At 41.1% G+C, this 19,535-nt stretch overlaps 1 protein-coding gene across 1 annotated transcript; it reads left to right on the forward strand.

Moving 5' to 3' along the window:
- The first annotated feature begins 8,910 nt into the window (after positions 1 to 8,910).
- PRXL2A (peroxiredoxin like 2A) lies at positions 8,911 to 17,607 on the forward strand. The gene is made up of 6 exons (XM_065843081.2): positions 8,911 to 9,078; positions 11,828 to 12,007; positions 12,373 to 12,464; positions 15,778 to 15,918; positions 16,823 to 16,987; positions 17,125 to 17,607. Exons 1-6 carry the CDS (start codon positions 9,069 to 9,071, stop codon positions 17,221 to 17,223), a joined length of 687 nt encoding a protein of 228 aa, XP_065699153.1. The 5' UTR covers positions 8,911 to 9,068; the 3' UTR covers positions 17,224 to 17,607.
- The last annotated feature ends 1,928 nt before the right edge of the window (positions 17,608 to 19,535 follow it).

The following is a 19,535-nucleotide window of genomic DNA, read 5'->3' on the forward strand; positions in this document are numbered from 1 at the left end:
TTTATGGTTCTTAATAAGCTGAATAGTTTGATAGCAATAGATGAGAAATTAAAAAATAGACTAATTAGGGTAAGCCTGGATACCATCTGAATTCCAAGTGGAGACAATTCTTTATCTGTATTTCATCCAAAGTTTAGCCTGTAGTATTTCATGATATGATTTTCTTTGGCATCTCATTTAGAAATTGGTTCAGTTCAGAGCTGCTCCTCTGACTCATCCTTAATATGCTTACCTAGGGCTTCCCCGATTCAATAAAAACACAGCTCTAGTGGTTTCCATGTGAGTCTAATGGCTACAATTCAGAATTCTTTCCAGGTTTCATTGGCTTCTCTATTTAGCATTTAGGGTATTGCTCATCTGGCTTGGTAGATATTTAGTCATTTTTTTCACCTGTCTTTTCCCAGCTGAAGTGACTTATTCACATCCTGTGAATCCTTTAGGCCTGTAATCTATCTCTTACTACTGAAAGGCTGTAATTTAATAGATTCCACTAACTCTGCTCTTCTTCCAGTGATTTTTCAACTTAACCTGCAGGGGCTCTGGTCAGCTAATCTGTTATTAGAACAAAGCTGGCAGAAGCAGAAGAGGACTTGCCAAATCATCTCCATGTGCTAACTTTGTTTTCTGTGAATGTTCTTGGATCATAATGATATAACCACAGGAATGAGGAATTAAATGGATCATTTTCTGAAGAGTTGTGGCTTGAAATGCAATTAGCCTTACCACTCCCCCTTTTTCTTGTCCAAGTAACCTCCCTTCCTTCCCAGGAGTCTGAGGTTTTTAAGCCCAACCTGCAAGATACAGGAAAAATCCCCAATTTAAATATGCTGTTTTGGTGTGCAACATAGCAAATGGTGACCTAGAAAGTTTTTAATATCATCAGTGCCCTGTTTTATTCCACCCATTATTTTGTCCCACTGTCAACTGCTTATCACCCAAATACAGCCTTAGTTAAATCTTAAGAGCAGGAAACAAAATACATTAAAACTTGGTTTTATTTTAACAGAATGGTGTACCCACAAGGTACTTGAGTTTTGCCCCTACACAATCATTTTAAGTATGTGTTACAGGTAAGTTTGATTTAGGGGCAAAAATGATGGTGGATGTGAGCAAAATTGGTGTTGGGAAAAATGCTTGAAAGCAAATACACTAACATAATACTAAAAGAAAGGTCAGTTATGCAGTGTTGAAATTACATGTGAAGTGTGATAGTAAAGCATGTATTTAGCAGAAGAAGATTGTGCAAATAGTTCAATGTAAGAAGAGGATTAAGAGCTTAACTCTAAGGCTATGGTTAGTGTATAGCTGTAGCTCTGCTAGATTAGAAGTTTAGTCATTGCTGCCTGACCACTAGATATTGCATCTGAGGCTTGCTGGCCTGTGTATTTGATTCCTAGAGTTCTTCTCTCAAAATGGCTCAGATAGGCATCAACACTCTTAATAGTGGTGGTGTTTTGTTTTTGTAATGTAGATGTTGTTTTAGCAGAAGAGGTCAGGGAACTTTTCTTTCAAATTTTAAATATTAAGGGCAGCTCATCTACTTCTGGGGAAGTGTAAAATGTATTATAGAAAGCCCAGTTCTCTTAGTGCTTGAACAAGTAATTATGAGTAACAGCCAAATCAACCAGTAAATCAACAGGTTATTTTAAACCTTAAAGATGGTCATCTCCAGGCTTCACATATTTACATAAAAAATTATGCCAGTTTTTCTAGCTACATACCCCCACTTGGTTAACTTGGTGAGATCGTTATTTGACTTTGTATGGTCTTAAGGATGATGTAGGATATTTATTTAGTTGTACTAGTAACACAAGCAGCCTTGTCATTACTAATGGCTTGTATAGATTGCAAGATGCATAACTATTATTCTGTTGAAGTCTATTAATAAAGAATTAAACATGTCAGTTTTGCCGCAACAACTTGAGAGAGAAATAGCCTAGAATCATGTGGGTACCTGGATTTTAATAGGTGTGATTAGTTAACGAGGACTGCTGTGGAATGACTGATTTCCTCTGATGTTGTGATCTTGCAGAAGTGCAGTTACTGCTTTTTTAGTGCTATCAGTGGGTATTTGGGGATGTTAAACAACCTGAAGCTTGGTCACAGTGCTAGTGGATTGAATTGTCATTAAAAATATCTTTTAACTAGCCCTCAGTGTCCTACCTAGTATGAGAAAAACTAAAACATTGGAGTAGAATAACAGTATAGGTAGCACTGCAGTAAATGGGACAAACAGAAACTATAGGGTACCAAGATTCAATTTTGCTTTAATTACACCTAAGTGATAGAAAGATATTAACGACTGAAGGACACATGGAAAGATTAGTGACCTCATCTGCTCTTTCCAAAGGCTTTGGTTATCTGTTGTACTGTTGTAAATGGTAGGCTTTTCTGTGATTCAGTGTTTATTAGGGTATTGCCAAAAAAGATTTTTATAAGCATCTGTATACCTGTTAAGAAGACTTGCTAATTTTTTCTTCCTGTTCTTGTCCAGGTGGAGGGTGTTGCACCAATCTGTTCTTGGTGTTCCACAGTGAACTGCTCCTATGTATGGGTGAAACTTTTTTCAAAAGGCCTGTAGGTCCTTTGGTTTTTTCAGTGACTACTGCACCCTGACCTTAAGATAAATCTAAGATCCTGTGTCCAGGCTGTCTGTAGACAAACTGGTGGTTTTATTTCCTGAGAATCAGGATGAGGTTGAAACCACCACCACATGAGTGGGTATCACTCTACAGCCTCCAAATGAGATACGTTTCAACCAGACCAGTCAAAAGCTATGTCTGCATCTGTGTAGATATGCCTTTAGAAGCACAGGGGTGAAAAGTTCAAGCTGTATTTTTGGATATCTGCATTCAGTCTTACTATCTCAATACCAAAATCTTGATGAATGTGGAGATCCTACATAGGGCCTAATCCTGCCTTAGCCCACCACTGTCTGTTTCCTCCTTGCTTTTGAGATCTCCTGTTTCCTGATAGAAAAGACAGTTTGTTTAAGCCATTTGTCTAAAAACGCCCTTGGTCTAAAGCTGATCTATAGAAGCATGATCCAACAAGAAACAGAAATAATTAACTTCTGAAATAACACACAGCTTTGTCATTCTGTACATGAATTGAAAGTTTCGTAATGCTAGATCATGTTTTAGCATAAGTACTGATACAGTGCATCCTGGGTGACCTATGCACAGGCATGCCAGGCAAATTTAATTAACTGATATACAAGCAGTTTGCAGACTGATACTCTTCAGTTTAGCTGCTATAAAACTGAATTATGAAAGCAGGAAGAGAAGGGCTCAATGTGCTTTTTAAGAGCACTATTCAAAACCTAAGAACTAAAAGTTTAAATGTTGGTGCCTGTTCATCTGTGAAATATTCTGTTCATGTGTGTTAGCAACTTTATTATATTTTTTTAAACAGGAAAAATCTGTGAATAACATCTGAATAGGTATATGAAAAAGCTAACCTGTTACAGATCAATCATAATATGATTTTATCAAGAATGAAAAATAGAAAACCAGAGAAGTCAAATTAACATTGAGCTTTCCTGCCAATATCTCACTACCTTTCTAAAGCAATAAAGGTGAAGAGTCTAGTAAGGACAATGTGATTGTTGCTGCAACTCCACATAACACAATAGCTTTTAATGGAAAGCAAGCCTTTCTGGACATGTTGTCAGACAAAGTTAGATTCCATTATTTGCATTCGAACCACTGTTCTTTGGGTTCTGTGTCTACTAGAAGTGTGCGTGCATTCAAGGGATTTTACTGCCTTGTAAAGCGGGAAGATATTTTTGGGTGGAATCCAAATATGCGGGCTCAGATTTATCTGCTCTTTTCCTTTTTACAATAGGGACAAATGAAGTCAGTCACTTCTCTGATTAACTACTTATTGTTCTTGCCTGATGCATTGTCATGGACTCCTACTCAGAGCAAAGAATAAATAAAAAGATGGTTTTGTCTTTGGGTGTTTTTTTTCCCCCTCAGAAATACTGGCTACCTTTGAATTGTGAGGGTCAGCTGCCAGATGGCTAGAGGTGTAATGTACAGAAGTATCATTAAGACAAAAGGTTTTTTTGTTTGCGTGCTTACCATGGCAACAAAAATAATGGGGCTGCAATTCTATCATTGCCAAATGTTGACAGCTGGAGCTGCAAGCATTATAAAATTCAGAAGAAAGGAATTTTGACAGCCTGCAGAAATTAGGGGTTTAATTACATGATGATGGCTGAGAATGTTTCATTTTTTTTTTTTTCTTTTGGGGGGTCATGTTTTTCTAAAGATTGCTGTGTCACAGTGGTAAAGACACATACATTCTAATGTTGAATGCATTTCAGAAATGGTGAGAAAGCCACTTCAGCATATTATGGTTGGTGTTGACAGAGAACCTTCTCACACTGCTTAAGGAGAAAAGTAGAGATATTGTTTGGCTTCATGTATTTCCAAGGAAAAATGTAGCATCAAACCCTACAGTCCTCCCAGATTCCTCAGCTGTTTCAGGTAATCTGATAATGCTGTTTCTGCCATGAAGTTTCCTTAGGATATTTAATTGCTGATAGCTCTGAGTGACTTTAGTGCTTTTTTTATAATCCATTTGATTTCTAAAAGCATGTGTATAGTTCAAAGCTAATCACAATTTTCATCAAGAAAACCCAAAATATTTTCCCTGCAACTTCCTGAGACTGTGCCTCTCTGACATGTACCCAGCAATGTTGTGCAATGGAGCTCTTCCGAAGCAGCTCTTTTGTGTGGCTGGCCTGTGGCAGGGCCACTGTGCTCCGTGGAGAAGATAGCAAGGGCACATGGCATGGTCTTGTGCTGGAAGGGTTCTGCAGGGTGCCTGAGCAGCCTTCCCAGTGGCACATTGCCTTTGTTTGGATCTGTGTTGTGTCAGAACCACAACGCTGTTGTTGCTTCCAATTAGCAGGGACTTTATTTTGTGGTGAGATCCCCCCCAAAAAAAACAAACCAAACAACAAAACCACTTTGCATTGAAGATAAACAGAAACTGCAAATTAAGAGATAAACTGAGCAGGTTTAACCATGGTGGCTGGTACCTCCCAGTTAGGAGAGAGAGAAGAAAGGCCTATTTGGTCTAGTTAAATTTGGGACATGCTGCAAAACCATGTCTCTCAGTCATTTGGAATGTAGACTCTACGGTACCATTGTAGAGGTTATGTTCATTCTTCTGAGCTGCTGTTGTGCTATGGGCCAGACTGTGCTGTCATTGCTGTTACCTTTTTGTTTGGTTTTTGGCATTTTAAGTGCCAGGTTAACGGGAGACCTCAGGAAATAGTCTTAAGGTAGTGAAGATGAGTCCTCCCGAGTTTCTGTCTGGAGCAGCGCCTAATGAGCACAAGCAACTGGAGAGCATGTTCATTAACAGATGTTGTGACATGTTACTGACTGGCTTATCTGAGCAAGTATATTCTTGAACGTAATACGTCTGTAAGCACTTTAAGTGCCCCATTAATCAGACTACTTGAGTGATAAGCTCACTACATTATTGGACTTCAGTCGTTATGTTTGGGGGGGTCTTTTTGCCTTAAATATATTTAAGCATTGTACCTTCCACATACTTTGTTTCTTCCATGTTTAGCCAGAAGCTAGAAAAATCCAAGTGACAGGAAAATGGGTCCCAGGAGGGAGCATAAAGTTTTTATTTCTTCCAGCCGCTAACGGTGGGGATACTCAACCCCGGTCGACGCAGCGGCCCCGTTGGACCCAAGGGCGCCCAGCGCTGCCTCCGGTCCCCGCTGCGCGGCGCGCACCGGGGGCGGTGCCTGCGCACCGCCCGCCCGCACGTGCCCTGCGGCGGCCGCGGGTCCGGGAGCGGCGGTGCGGTGCTGTGAGTGCGGGCGCGGGGCGGCAGGGGGGAGCGCGGGAGGCGCCGGGCGGGGAGGGGCGCGGGAACCATCGCCGCACCGGCCGCGGGGTCGAGCGGTCCCACAGCGCCTCCGGGCCTGCGTCGCCCTCCCGCTGGCCTGTTGCCCCGGCCCGGCCTGCCCGGTGGCGGCTCTTCTCTCCGTGCCCGCTGCTCAGCTGTGTCCAGGGCGCAGTACGTGCCGGCGGGTTGGCCCTGCCAGTGCCGCGGGGCGGGAGCGGAGCGCGCAGCCGTTACCGACCCCTGGGAGCTGAGGCGGCCGTGCGGGCAGCGGCGCCGCCGGGGACAGCGCAGGGCAGGTGCGCCGGGCGCTGCGGGGTGAGGGCTCCTCCCGCCCCGGCTGAGCGGCCGGGACAGCATGAAACTGCGCCCGTCCTTGTGATTGAATCTGTTGGTTGATCCCAGCTTTCTTACGTAACTTAAGCTAGTGTAAGTAGGCACAACAGCGTCAGTGAAAGACAAAGAGATTCCCAGCTTCGTTCCTCGTGTCATTCCTAGTGCGCTGGTTTGGTTTTGGGTGCGATTGCACTACTCTGACGTAAGAAATCACTGAATGCACCTTCAGGCTGCTTGAAGCACCGGTGCAGGGTCCTCCCAGGCTTCTCTTCCAGAGCCACAGGGTCAGTCTCCCTGTCTGACGTGATTCAGAGCAGACAACAGAAAAGGTAAATTAGGTTGTGGGGAAATTGTTCTCACCTGGACGTATCAACTAAGACTAATCTGTTACAGCCCAATTTATGCATAGAGCCGCCTCTGTGCTGCTGGTTGGAATTGAAGCATGTATTGATTATCTTGTATTTTTGCCTTTAGTAACACATAATTTTGCTGTTAGGAATTGTTTTGTGTGAGGAACGTGAAAGTTAAAATACAAGCAAGGCCTAAGAATAAAAAAAAAGTGGAAAAATAATTATTAATTTAAGCTTGAACCTGCAGGAGTCACGGCTGAATTGGAAGAGGAGGGTCCACTTGCTGCCTAGCAGGTTGCTGTGTTCTTGATGAGCACTGATTTGTGTTACTAGTGGGTCTGTTGGTGTTCCACTTCTTCCCCCACCTTTGGAGATTGCCACAGCCGTAGCTGTCCTGCTCTGGATCCCCAGCGGACCCAGCAGTGAGTTTAGCCTGTAGTATCTTCACATAAGTATTTTTGCAGTTCTGTGCTCCAGTACTTCCATCTCTGTGGTATATCCAATTTGCTGACTGAGCAGAAATTTTGATTTTTCCCTTGCACAATATCTAGATGCCTGTTCCCTCTGAATACACCTAGAGAGTTGAAAAGTTTCCAAAGTGTTGTGCCAGAGCCCTTGCTCAAAAGAAAAGGGTTGTTGAGCCAGTGCATTTCTTTAAAACATTCTCAGAATGGGAGAGATTATTTGGTCTAACAACTGACTTCGTTTTGAAGGAAAGGGGTATGGTTTGCTTGCTTGACACAACAACTAGAGCCAAGTGCAGAGTTGTACTGAATTCAGTAATGAAACATGTGCTGTCTGGGAAGAAACCTGAACATATTACTGTTATTCTCAACACAAGGAATTGTTTGTTACAGGATCTTTACAATGGCCAAAAAAATTCCTCATCTCGTGAAAAGTCCTTAACATTAATGCTGTAAAAAATGTTAGGCTGTTCTTTGTGCGTTGATTTTGGCATTTTAAGGACAAATTAGGTTGGAAGGGACCTCTGAGGTTTCTCCAGTCAGATCCCCACTTAAAGCAGGGTTAAATTTGAAGATTGGTCAGGATGGTCTGTTTTGTAATCCTTAATGGTATTTAAAAGCTCATGAAATCTTGATGAGCATGTTGCCATCTTAATGTGAATTATAAATTTTCTTTATAGGTTTTAGGTTACAAAGATATTTGTAATCATATGACTCATTTCGGGGGGGAATGTCTCATAAAAAGTCATCAGCTCAATTTATATTTGGGATATGCAAGTTGTGACAAAGCTCTGAAAGATTTTTAGGCTCAGTACAGAATGTCTTGGGAAAGTTGGGAATGGGAGAGAAGGGCAGGATAAGCAACAGTCAACACCGTGTTACATTGGGGTATGTGCTAGTGCAGGCAGTTTGTGAGAGCGCCCACTCAGCGTTTCCACTTTTGCTCAGCTGTCGTCTTAAGAAAAGTATATAAGTGAATCTGTGTGTTACCCTGAGTTTTATTGACAACTTAAAACATGGATTCTCCAGTTTTTTTGACGCAGCTGCACAGGGTCCTGTTTACACTGCTAAAATAAATGTTTAAGGATAGCTGTCCTCTTAATGACAATTTTTTGTCTGGTTGTGGGTGGGAGGGAAGTGAGACATCTAGAAAACCATGTTTGAACTGGTCTTGACACAAAGTGAAGACCATCAACGGGCACTTCCAACAGGATTAAGACTAAGCTTGTTTAAATTCTGGTTAGCTGAGTACTGAAAGACCGTAAAACAACTCACTGTTATCTTGGAGATCTCTTGTGGTCACCACAAAACACACAAAAAAGATGTTTTTCCCTTTTTCTTTGGCCTCTGCACTCTTTAAAGAGAAGTGTTTGTTCCCTTCTAGAGGTTTTAGCAGAGTTATGAGCTTGTAGATCTGACAGTTCAGAGAAAATGATGCTCTTTTGTGAAGGGATGTTGCCACTAAAGCAGCTGACTGAGCATAGAAGCACTGGGTCAATTCAAAAGTGCAGCCTCTCTACAGAAACTTTTTCTAGCATTGTGCATTGTAATGGCTTTTTAATTGTTTCCAGGGCTGTTTGTATTGTAGCGTGCAGCGTGTGTGCAGTTAGAAGTAGAATAGGCTGAAACTTAAGAGAAAATATTACTTGTAAAAACACGCAGTTCTGCAGAAAAGCACAGTGTAGCATGCAGATCTTCAGGTTCAGCACTGTGTTGCCAGCTTCAGAAAAGCTTTCCGTAATTCCTCTTTGCTGTAGCCACCCACCCCATGGTGCTCAGTTAAAAAAAAGTGAATGATTAAGATATCTTTAGACCAGTCTTGCGGTGGATTGGACAGCTGTTCTCTCGTCACTGCCGCGGGGGGACTGCGGCAGGGGTTGCTGAAAGACGCAAGAGCTGGGTCCCGGCTACACAGCTAAAGCTCCAGAGCTGGGCTCCTGCCCAGTCCTGCCCACAGCCACCCGTGGCACAGCCCTTTGGCTTCTCTTCCGCCTGCGCTCGCGTCCGGGGAGCTGGCGGTGGCTGATGCTCTGCAGGCTCCATGGGTTCTGGTGAGTGTGAGCACACACATGGAACGGGCTGTGGAATGCAGTGTTGTGTCTTCTCCCTGTGGATTATGGTTTACAGGATGCTTTGCTGTATCTTCTTATTGTGGATTGCTGTTCGATGTTTAAAAACAGTTAGAGTTCGATCACAAGGCAGTAGTGCTTGTATTTCTAGGTGGGGTGGAGGGTTATGAAGTTATTTTTGAGCTTCAGAATTCCTTAATAAACAGCAGCTAAACAGAAAGGAAGCTGCTAGTTGCAAATGCTCAGCTGTTTTCCATTTAGTCTCTTCGCTTGGGGTTCAATGACATAGATGTGGCAGGGCTCAGACTGTCTTGTTAGCAAATATTTTAATAATCTTGGCTGCTGTTTCCCATATGTATTTTTCAAAGGAGCTCACTATGGTGTTTGCTTAGCATAGGAAGAATTTCAGTATTGCTTTGTAGAGCTGCTTCTTCCATTCCCCTATTTATTTAAATAGCAAAAGATTTGCATATTTGAATAGCTTTTTTTTGGTCACTGAGTGGAGACCAGAGTCCAATTAAACGAAAAAGGTGTGTTGACTAGGCTTAATGATCTCATCTCTATCAACTACAACTGAGTGGAAGCTGGCTTTTAGCGATGCTAATAATGCTAATATAAATTAAAAGCCATGTGAGAACTACTCATTAATCAGTTGCCATAAGATTGGCAACATTTTTGTACACAAATTCCATGCAGAAGAGATTACTACTTAGGCTTTACTCCCTGCTCCCCACCTCCCCCCTGGCCCCATAAATAAGAATTAAGAGAAAAACAGTTCTTGGCCAGGCAAGATTCAAGTCCAAAGAACAGCTGGATAACCAAACTCTGGGAGGGAGCAGGGCTATAGCCTTTTGGGTATGCCACAGAGATTTTAAGTCTTAGCACAAAGATGTTGCAGCGCTACAGCAATACATTCTGAGTTGCACTTTGGTCATTCCAAAGGTTTAGGTCTGAGTGGTCTCTGATATGAGTCAGAGGCAGATATCAAAAAATTGTCATTGCAGTATGACTTTATGTATGTAGAGAAAGCAGATACAGTCAAGGAAGGTTTCACTTGGTTAGAAATAAATAGTGAAAGGGGATAGAATCTGTTCTCTTATCTGTGTTATGTTTGTGCGAACTGGCCTTGTTTCCTTCTCAGGATCAAGGATTACTCACGTTTCTAGATACTGCGATACTGTCTTCCTTGAAACCAAGTATGCAGTTAAAAGAACAAAGCAATCTTTTTTCAAAATGTTTTCTAGCTGTTTCTGCAGATAGGCAGTTGGTTGTATTTGCTGCTCTGTATTCGGGAGCTAGTTTTAAGGATGGAAAGGGATTTTTTTCCCAGAAAATTCCGGGCTCCATGGCTCTGACACAAAAGTGAGGAGCTACTCCTAGTTCTTACTTTCTGAATTCTGGTAACAGCTAGCTGTGGGGATAAAGATCGTGTGTGTCTCTGGCTTATTGCCAGTCCCAGTTCAAAACAGTAATATTTTCCTGTATTTATGAGGGGAAAAAACCTTTCCCGTACAGAAGTTTATACAGACAGCAATGTTTACCAAAACTTTCTATCAGGGAATAGGGTTTTGCAGATGGCTCTGGGAAAAAATTTGATTCTCTGTATTGTGTAATACTAAAGTTGGGTGACTGCACGTGTACAGCCCTTTGTAACACAAAACTGTTGTAGTGTAAGCGCACAGTGACTTCTTATACTGCCAAAACTCCAGTGACTCTTGTACCAGTTATTGCTTGGAGCTGGATCTTGAATTTTGTCCATGAGGCAGGGCTGAGTGTGCTTTCCTGCATGCTCAAAACTGATACTGCCCCACTTGTGAAACATGTGCAAGGGTCAGGACTGAGGTGTGGGGTAGGTTGTGAATGGGGTGGTGGTTGAATACAATTGCCACTGAACTACAATCACTGGTAACAACAAGCAGTGTTTGTACTTTAGGACTTGAGCAAGCTTCCATTGCAATGTTATCAGTTCTGAGTGATGGGTGTGAGTGTAAGTTGTTTGCTCCTGATGTCATTTCTGCTTTAGCAAGAGTGGGTATTGGTTAAAATATAGAAGGTGCTGTCCAGGGCATGTTCGTAATGTTGGATTGCTGTGTCTAATTAAAATGCTTGCAAGTCTACATATTTCTGTCTGCAGGCATGACCGATAAGCTCCAGTTTTGGCTTGGTGCCTTTGGTTCTAGTGTGCAACTGTAAGGAACAGGAAAGGTTACCAGTTGTGGTGAACCAGATATGGCTTTTTTTTTTTTTTTTTAAGTCTTCTGTGGTATATTTGTAAAATTGACTGTTTAATATAGATTAGTCGGGAAAAAAAACAAAACCAAACAAAATTTAATCTACAAATGTTTCTTTTGAAAGAAACCACTGTCTTACTGTAATAATTTACTGGCTCACATAGAAGCCATCTTATTAGAGGCTCTTTATTACACGTGTATACTTCAGTCATCTTTCTCCCCATTGTATCTCAGCACGTTAATCATGAATGCTTTTGTCAATCCAATAGTAGGAAAGGTATGAGTACCTTGTTAATAGTTTTGTTGTGGATGAGGTGCAGAACTGGAATGTAATCTAGATCTTCTAAAACCCACTTCAGTACATTAATAAGTACACAGATAATCTCCAGTCAACCCAAAAATATCCATGTGATCTTTTAGTTGTTGTTTTAATTCAGTTCCTCTGTGTCTGGCATCATTGACGTCCGGTGTTAGAGCTGCTTTTTCCTTTCTCTTTCCAGAAATGTCCTTTCTGCCTGACTTTGGGATCTTCACCATGGGCATATGGTCTATTGGTCTTGGAGCCATTGGTGCAGCTGTGACAGGGATTGTCCTTGCTAATACTGACTTATTTTTGTCCAAGCCAGAAAAGGCTACACTGGAGTTTTTGGAGGAGATAGAGCTGAAAACTTTTGGAACAGGTAAGATTCTGGATGCTTCAGTTCACATTCTTAGATAATTGGGCTTTTATGAGAACCTTTGGAAGGCCAAGGTTGGAAGAGTTTTTCTTAGTCTTTCCTAGTTATAACATGTAGTTGAGTGTGCTTGATAGCAGATAATTCTGGTGAAGGAAAAGCAACCAAAACTGACATTTCTGAACGAAACATGACACACTTCTAAAAATCAAAGCAGTAATACACTATTATGCATATAGAATTATTTTCTGATAGAACTGTATTTGAATGTGGAATTCCCTGCATTGCTTTGTGTTAGTCCTTAAAGCGTTAACCATTATAAACAAGAATGGCTGATATTATTGTTGATGCTGTTTCTTCTCTGTAAACAGAACAAAGAACATTCAAAGCAGGTGAACTATGGAAGAAGAATGGTGCAGTGATCATGGCTGTGCGAAGACCTGGATGATTTTTGTGCAGAGAGGTATTTGCTGGCCTTGGGGATTAATTAGGGAGAGTTGAGCTCTACTTATGTATATTCCCTTTAAATAAAGGACAGTCATCAGATGCATCCGAAGTATCTGGTCACCAGCTAACAGCATGCTTAGTTTTCTTTGCAGCTTGTTTGTATAGTCTAGGTCCTGAGCATTTTCCTTCTGAAGGCAATGGTTACATTATTTTAACATCTGCGAGAGACCTAGCGCATGGTAATTAGAAAGGGAGATTACACCAAATCCAATTGGTAATGAGTCTTACGAACTAGTTGTATTCCATATGTCCAAAATAAATCTGTGTGAGCCAGGTAGTCTCTGGTCAAAAGCAGCCCAAGACTGGCCTGGCAGAAAGCCATCAGATAAAGCTCTTCAGCAAAAAAGAGATGTGTGTAAAGGGGAGTCCCTCACTGTTCTGGATGCTGTACATGAGGCTGAAAGGTAAGGAGCCTGAAAACAACGAGTTACTGTTTCATAACAAGGTGGGTCAGAAAACAAAATTTGATCCTTAGGCTCCTTGGGTGGAGGTGGGAGGACACACTTAAAATACAATTTGAAAGTACCATGGGCCTGGGAACAGCCATAATTTGTACCCTGGCCATTCTTCCCATAGCTATGGGGAAAAATAGCTATTATGTTTTTACTCACTACTGGATAACATGGAGTGATTAACATTGCAACCACTTATTTAAGGGATCTGCTCCCATCAGTAGTAACTGCTTAAGTATGTGTAGAATTCATGGAAAGTTAAAGTATTTTGCTCTCTGAACAGGTGTAGCATAGGTAGGAGGAGAATGTGCTACGTGCCTGGCTCTGCCTTTTGCGTGCATTCAGACAGGATTTTTTTTTTTAATGCTGACTTCATAAGTAGAAATAAACAGCCCAATTCAAAGAATTGTGTTGTTTTCTGTTTTTTTTGTTTGTTTGGTTGGTTTTTTGTTTGTGGGTTTTTTTGTGTTTTTTTTTTTTGTTGTTGTTGTTGTTGTTGTTTTGGTTTTGTTTTCTTTCAGGAAAAAAAATCAAGGAGAGAGCAATTTAATTTTGTAATTCTTATTTTTGGTTTGAAACTTCAAATTTTTAATAGAGGAGTCACAGTACTGATCAGCTAATTAGGGCAGTGAATTGTTTTGTATTTTCACTGTCAAAGTATTTGAAAAAGCTTTTAAATTGTCTAAACAGAAGTTATTTTTTATTGTTGTATACTCAAGGCATTTTTGTAAGTTGACTCTTGCCTTTCTCCTAAGAGTTCAGTTGCCCTTTGCTATGAAGGCTGCTTCTTTCCCCACTGTCACTGATTCTGAGCTGATGAAATGGTTCAATAAGGGCGACTTGCCGTATCTGTTAACCTGCAGGCAGAAGGTTTTTATTTTTTGCAAAAGACAAAATACACTTGCTTCCCACTATCTTACACCTTGGAAATGATGTTGAACTTTGTCCTTGTTGACACCACCAAGAAGGAACATATATTTCTCTGGACACAGTGGTGGGGTTGAAAAGTGGCCATTGTACCTCAAATCGTGGCCCTGATACCACTGGTGAGGACATACTTCCATTATCCACTGCAAAAGATGTCACAAATCCTACTGGAATGATGCCTTTGGATCCTTGAAAACTGAGGCCTGTAGACTTAAGAAATACAGAGTCTTTTATCTATATCATCTGCATCCCAAATCATCAGATTCCTTTCTTTTTATGTAAGATAGGTTGTGTTTAACAGGACTGCACTTGTACATCTCATAGTCTGGATCTGTCCATGAAGTGATCCAGTGCTCCAGTCATTGTGAAGGTGCCTTGGACTTGCCCAAGATTGTAGGTATCAACTCAAGCAGTCTAAAGTAGAAGAGCCATAGTTGAACTATCAGAGGGACAAACTGAAATGGGTTTTTGGGTGGAGAGGAAGTATTCTGCTAGTCTGTGCTTGTCTGCTTTTACAAAAACAAAAAATCAATTTCACAGACTTGATTAAATAGTCACAGCCTCATGGTAAGGCTGTACAGATGTCAAGTGCTGTAACTTGCCCACAAAAATAGACTTCTTTGCTTTATCTTACTGTATAATTTTTAAATAGCAATAAAGAAAAACAAATCGAGGCTAGTCCCAAGATGCTGCTTCAAGTCTAATCTCTTGAGAACTGTAAAACTTAACTATGCCTTCCTGCTCTCTCCCCTCCCAAAAGCCAAGCCAGGAGACACAAAATAAACCCCACCAAATTGGTTGAAGTGCCTTTTGATGGTATGATGGTATCGATGCCTCTCCAGAGATAGCGTAAGCAATGGGCCTTTAACTCTCGCCGCTCAGTACTCAGTGTTTCCATGCAATGCTGATTCATCCTTTTTCATTTCCTCTGAAGAAGAGTGAAGTAGTGAACTGGAAAGCTGCCCTTAGCCTTTCACCTACTGATGTCTTTCTCTAATATATTTTCTCCTGTCTGTTCACCCCATCTGTCTGCTACTTCATACCCAGTAAATTCTAGATGTCCTGCAAGCCTTCGAGTTAAGATGTTTTGGTGTACGTGGCTGAGGGTGTTCATGTAAAGTGTGTCCATTTTTTTAAGTGCGGAGTTCTTTGTGGGAGTTTTGTCCAGTGAAAATGACCTTTCTCCATTGAAGGTGAGAGAAAAACATTTTCAGTGTGCACTTGGATCTGTTGGAAACCTCAGAGGTCTCTGTACAAACTGTGGGAGCTGGAATTCCTTCAGCAGAATAAAAAACTCAGCAGATGAGTAGTGACACACCAGAAAAATCAGTATTGCTCTTGGGATACTGAAGGTGTATGAAGAAATTCCTTGATTATTTTCACGGGAGGCGGGGGGAGGATCTAGGAAGGAGAGTGCATCTTCATTACTTAGCCTGCTTCTTCACAGAGTCTTCGAAATACTTTGCGAAAGGGCTGATAATGATGTGTTACTACTTGGAAATTCTGGCCTGGGAAAGTAAAGTGATGTGCAGGCAGGTTTTTTGGGGGTTTTTTACTGTTCTGTAAACGTTTCAAAATATAGATAAAGAGCACAGGCAAGGTCTGTCTACAGCTTGGAGTTAAAAATACGATTTATCCAGGATTTTAATATTTTATCTGGTAAATGCTCAAAAAATCTCCTTTCTCTGTGCTTAATGAAGAATATTTTAGGTAATCTAATGAAGACCAGCCTAGGAGTAGAGCTACCTTAAATGTCTGATTTATGGGTCTGTTTCTCTTTTGCCCCTCAAGCTAGAATTTACCTATGTTTCTGATACTCTTGAACTTCAAGGTGAAGCTTTCCAACCTCCATTTACTGCCTGAAATGTTTGGGTTTTTTTCCTTTCTTAGGAGGCTTCTGAGCTCTCCTCTCTGAAACCTCAGCTGTCCAAGCTGGGCATCCCTCTCTATGCTGTTGTGAAAGAGAAGATAGGGACCGAAGTGGAGGATTTTCAGCATTATTTCAAAGGAGAAATTTTTCTGGATGAAAAGGTATAGTCAAGTCAGTGTACTTTTGTTTAAAAACAAGCTTATGAATGTCCTCTTTGAAGAGCTTGTATAAATAATATAGATAGAATGTGGTCTGAATGAAGAAGGATTTAGTAGCATTGTAGTTTAAGAAGTTAATTAGCTTTGCTTTTATATATATATATATATATATATATATCCTGCTCAGCTTACAAACTGCTATGCATTGATAGCATTATTCCTCCCTTCCCCTTTATCAGGTAAACAGTATGGCCTGTTGATATTTATTCCTTCTTCTACTGGCTGTGTGACTTGCTGATGTGTTTGATGTATGAATCAAGGTCTGAAGGTGACAGACATTACTAATTCAAGAGATATAGACCACATTGCAGTGATGTGCCTGTCTCGGTACACTGGCACATGCTGTATTGCCAGTCTCATGTACTGCGAAACCACAGCCCTGCTTACTCCTCTTTAACCCAGAAGGCACATTTAGAAATGATTTGGCTTTGGAAGGAAAAAGAATATGTGATACTCAAAATCAACTAGAAGATACCTTTATTTTCTGTCCCCATTCTGCCTGTGTGAAAGAATGAGACTCATTATTAAAAAAAAAAAAAGAAAAACAACCAAAGACAAAAATCAAACAACGACACCATAAAACAAAACCAAATCAACAAAACAAAAAAGAATCAGATGGCTAATAAAAGTTTCAGGACTTGGCACCACTGTTACCTCTTTACCAGCATTGTTATTGCCATACTTCAAAAAGAAGAAGAAAAAAAAGTTTTTCACAAAACACTCTGGTTGTCAGCAATAGGGATGTAGGTGTATATGGGGCTTAAATACCTCTGGATTTCCTGAATTTCATTTGGGAGTAAAAGTCCTTTTCACTTTGTTTGCTGAGATATTTTCTGTTTCCCTGTAGAAAGGCTTCTATGGTCCACACAGACGAAAGATGATGTTGTCAGGCTTCTTCCGCTTTGGAGTCTGGCAAAATTTCTTCCGTGCTTGGAAAAATGGATATAGTGGTAACCTGGAAGGAGAAGGATTCACCCTGGGAGGAGTGTTTGTGATTGGGGCAGGAAGACAGGTACTGCAGGCCATCTAGGAGGCTTTCATGTCTCCTGTGAGACCAAAAGTTTATTTTCTGAAATTGTTTAGTTGCTGGTCAGTTCAGCTCCCATAGGGAGACTAATGTATGAACTTATCTCTTGTGTCTTTGACTAGGGTGTTTTATTGGAACATCGTGAGAAAGAATTTGGAGACAAAGTCAGCCTTCCGTCTGTCCTTCAAGCTGCTGAGAAGATAAAACCACAAGCTTCATAAGCAGAAAAATAGTTGCACATGTTTCTGATCACAGCTTGAAATGTAGAATGCCTCTGTTTCTTGAGTGTGCAGTTTAATTGCTTCTTAACTATTTAGTCATCAATGCAGAGGAAACATACTCTGTTCAAACATAGAAAATGATGAAAATCCTCCTGGACATTGTTTTGTTGCTTTGCACCTTTCAGGTGGTCAGGATTTCAACTGCTCTTTTGTGTCTGACTGTATTAATGAAAGGCTGGGTCTAAAATCTGACCTAGCCTAGATGTTTTCAGTCAGAGACAGCCAGTTGAAAACCTGTCTACCTAGGGGAGCAAAACTCTGCCAAGGCTGTAGTAATGGGGTACCAGCTGAGGTTGAAGGATAATAAATCTTTGTGTAAATGAAGGGCCTTTGCTTTTTACTTTATCATTACCATGTAAAAACATCTGTGTTTCTAGAAGACTAAATCCTGTGAGTCTTAGATTCTGCATTCAAGACCACTCTACCTACCCAGTAAGTTTCTCGTTAGTTAACTACTGCCTCTAGATTTCCCAGCTCTTTGTGTGATTACCTGCAAGAAAGATTGAAAACATCTAATGTTCACTTCGGAAAAAAAATGTGGTTTCAGGGCAAGTTCCTTCTTGTGGTTAAGATTCTGAAAAAAAGGGAACATTATCAGATTGAAGATTAGGTAGAGTTTCCATCCTGGCTTGAGTTCTGCAGCAGAATGGCTGGGCTCTTACTCCTAAAAGTAGATGTAGCGTTGCACAATATGATCCATGAAAGCCAGTACCATACACAGCCATACATATGTACGTAAACAGATACAGGAACAGGACAGCATGAATAATTTTCCAAATGTGCTGATGTTTCAAAGTGTAAAAAAAAAAATTAACATTGCACTTCAAGAGGATTATCAAGTGTTACGAATCCTTCATTAGCTGGTGTATATAGAAGGCTTGGAAACTTTGGAAAAATGTGCAGGCTAGAACACAGTAAGCTACCAGAAGCACTAAAGGGAAGGATTCTTTTGTCCTGACAGCAGATCGATATGAAGTGTTGTTCTGCTTTCTTCTGACCTTAAAATTAATTAAACCTTCATGTATTGTCAGGCTGTTCTTCACAGTTCCTTGAAACAACACTAGCAATGAGGATTTTGAGTGATTCAGATGTTCACCAAGATGTTTCATTTGAAAACTAAATGGAAATTGGGATCACGTATGCTACTATCAGCTGAAATTTGTGTTTGGCTGTTTTGGAGGATGGAGGAAGGAACAGGAGTTTGGAGAGTACAGCAGCAAAAACTCTACAGCAAGTTGACTCCCTGATGCAGATTTTCTGTATAGAGGCTCTCCCAGGAGTGATGGACAGATGCAGAGAACCGTGTATTGTCTCTGCCTCTGTTCTGAGCTGCCTGGGGAAGTATGTCCATAAGATGGTGCCAAAAAGCTCTTGAGTGCTCAAAAACATGAGATGACTGACTGGAGGTGAGCTCCCCAGAATGGCATCCAGAGCAGCCAGACAGCTGCCAAGAGTTTGCTGCATGATATAAGGAATTGTGCCTTAGGGCTTTTTGTCCTGAGCTTTACTACTGAAAAGAAGTGCCTGTATCTTGAGTGCTTGCCTGACACAAGGCACCTAAATCTCCTACAGACCTGCAAAGTTGAAAGCCTTGTGTAAGTGGTCACTTCTCTGCAGTAGGCGTATTGTTATTTCAGAGTGCAAGTGGTAGAAAACACAAGAGAGTTGCTAAAAGAGGTGGGCGTGAGCTACGGTTTCTTATAGTTGCAAGATGCTATTAATTACAAAGTTATTTCTTAGGAGGAGAATTCTGGATCATGGCTCCTGAAGACTTTTTTGACATTTCTTTCCAGTAGGAACTGGAAAGGTTTGCCATTTACAGAGGACAGATCTTCCACAGAGACAGGCAAAGAAGGTACTGATCTTAGACATGGATTTCAGGCCTTGTTCCAAGGGCTGTTTATGCATTTCACATAAACATGAAATGTAAAAGGCATAAACAGTCCTTGGAGAATGGGGTGGAAGCCAGATAAATTCCAAGAGGTTTAAGATAAAGTGAAGTGCCTTTAGAACCTGCTAAATCTGGAGAGCATCTACTTACAATTTTGTGTACATGCAGTTGAATTCTACCCACTCCAACAGAGCTGGTCCCTGGTCCTTTCAGTGGGACTGCAGAAGGTCCTAGATGATAAGGATGCCACAGAGTAGCAGGCCTGCTGTTTAGCTCACCCAGAGGGACTGTGTTTTGTGATCTTGGAAATGGAAACAGGAAGACATCATGTCCAGCATTTCGAATGTTTAGCTGGAGTATA

This window comes from Patagioenas fasciata, chromosome 8, assembly GCF_037038585.1.
Source record: "Patagioenas fasciata isolate bPatFas1 chromosome 8, bPatFas1.hap1, whole genome shotgun sequence".
NCBI classification, from domain to species: domain Eukaryota; kingdom Metazoa; phylum Chordata; class Aves; order Columbiformes; family Columbidae; genus Patagioenas; species Patagioenas fasciata.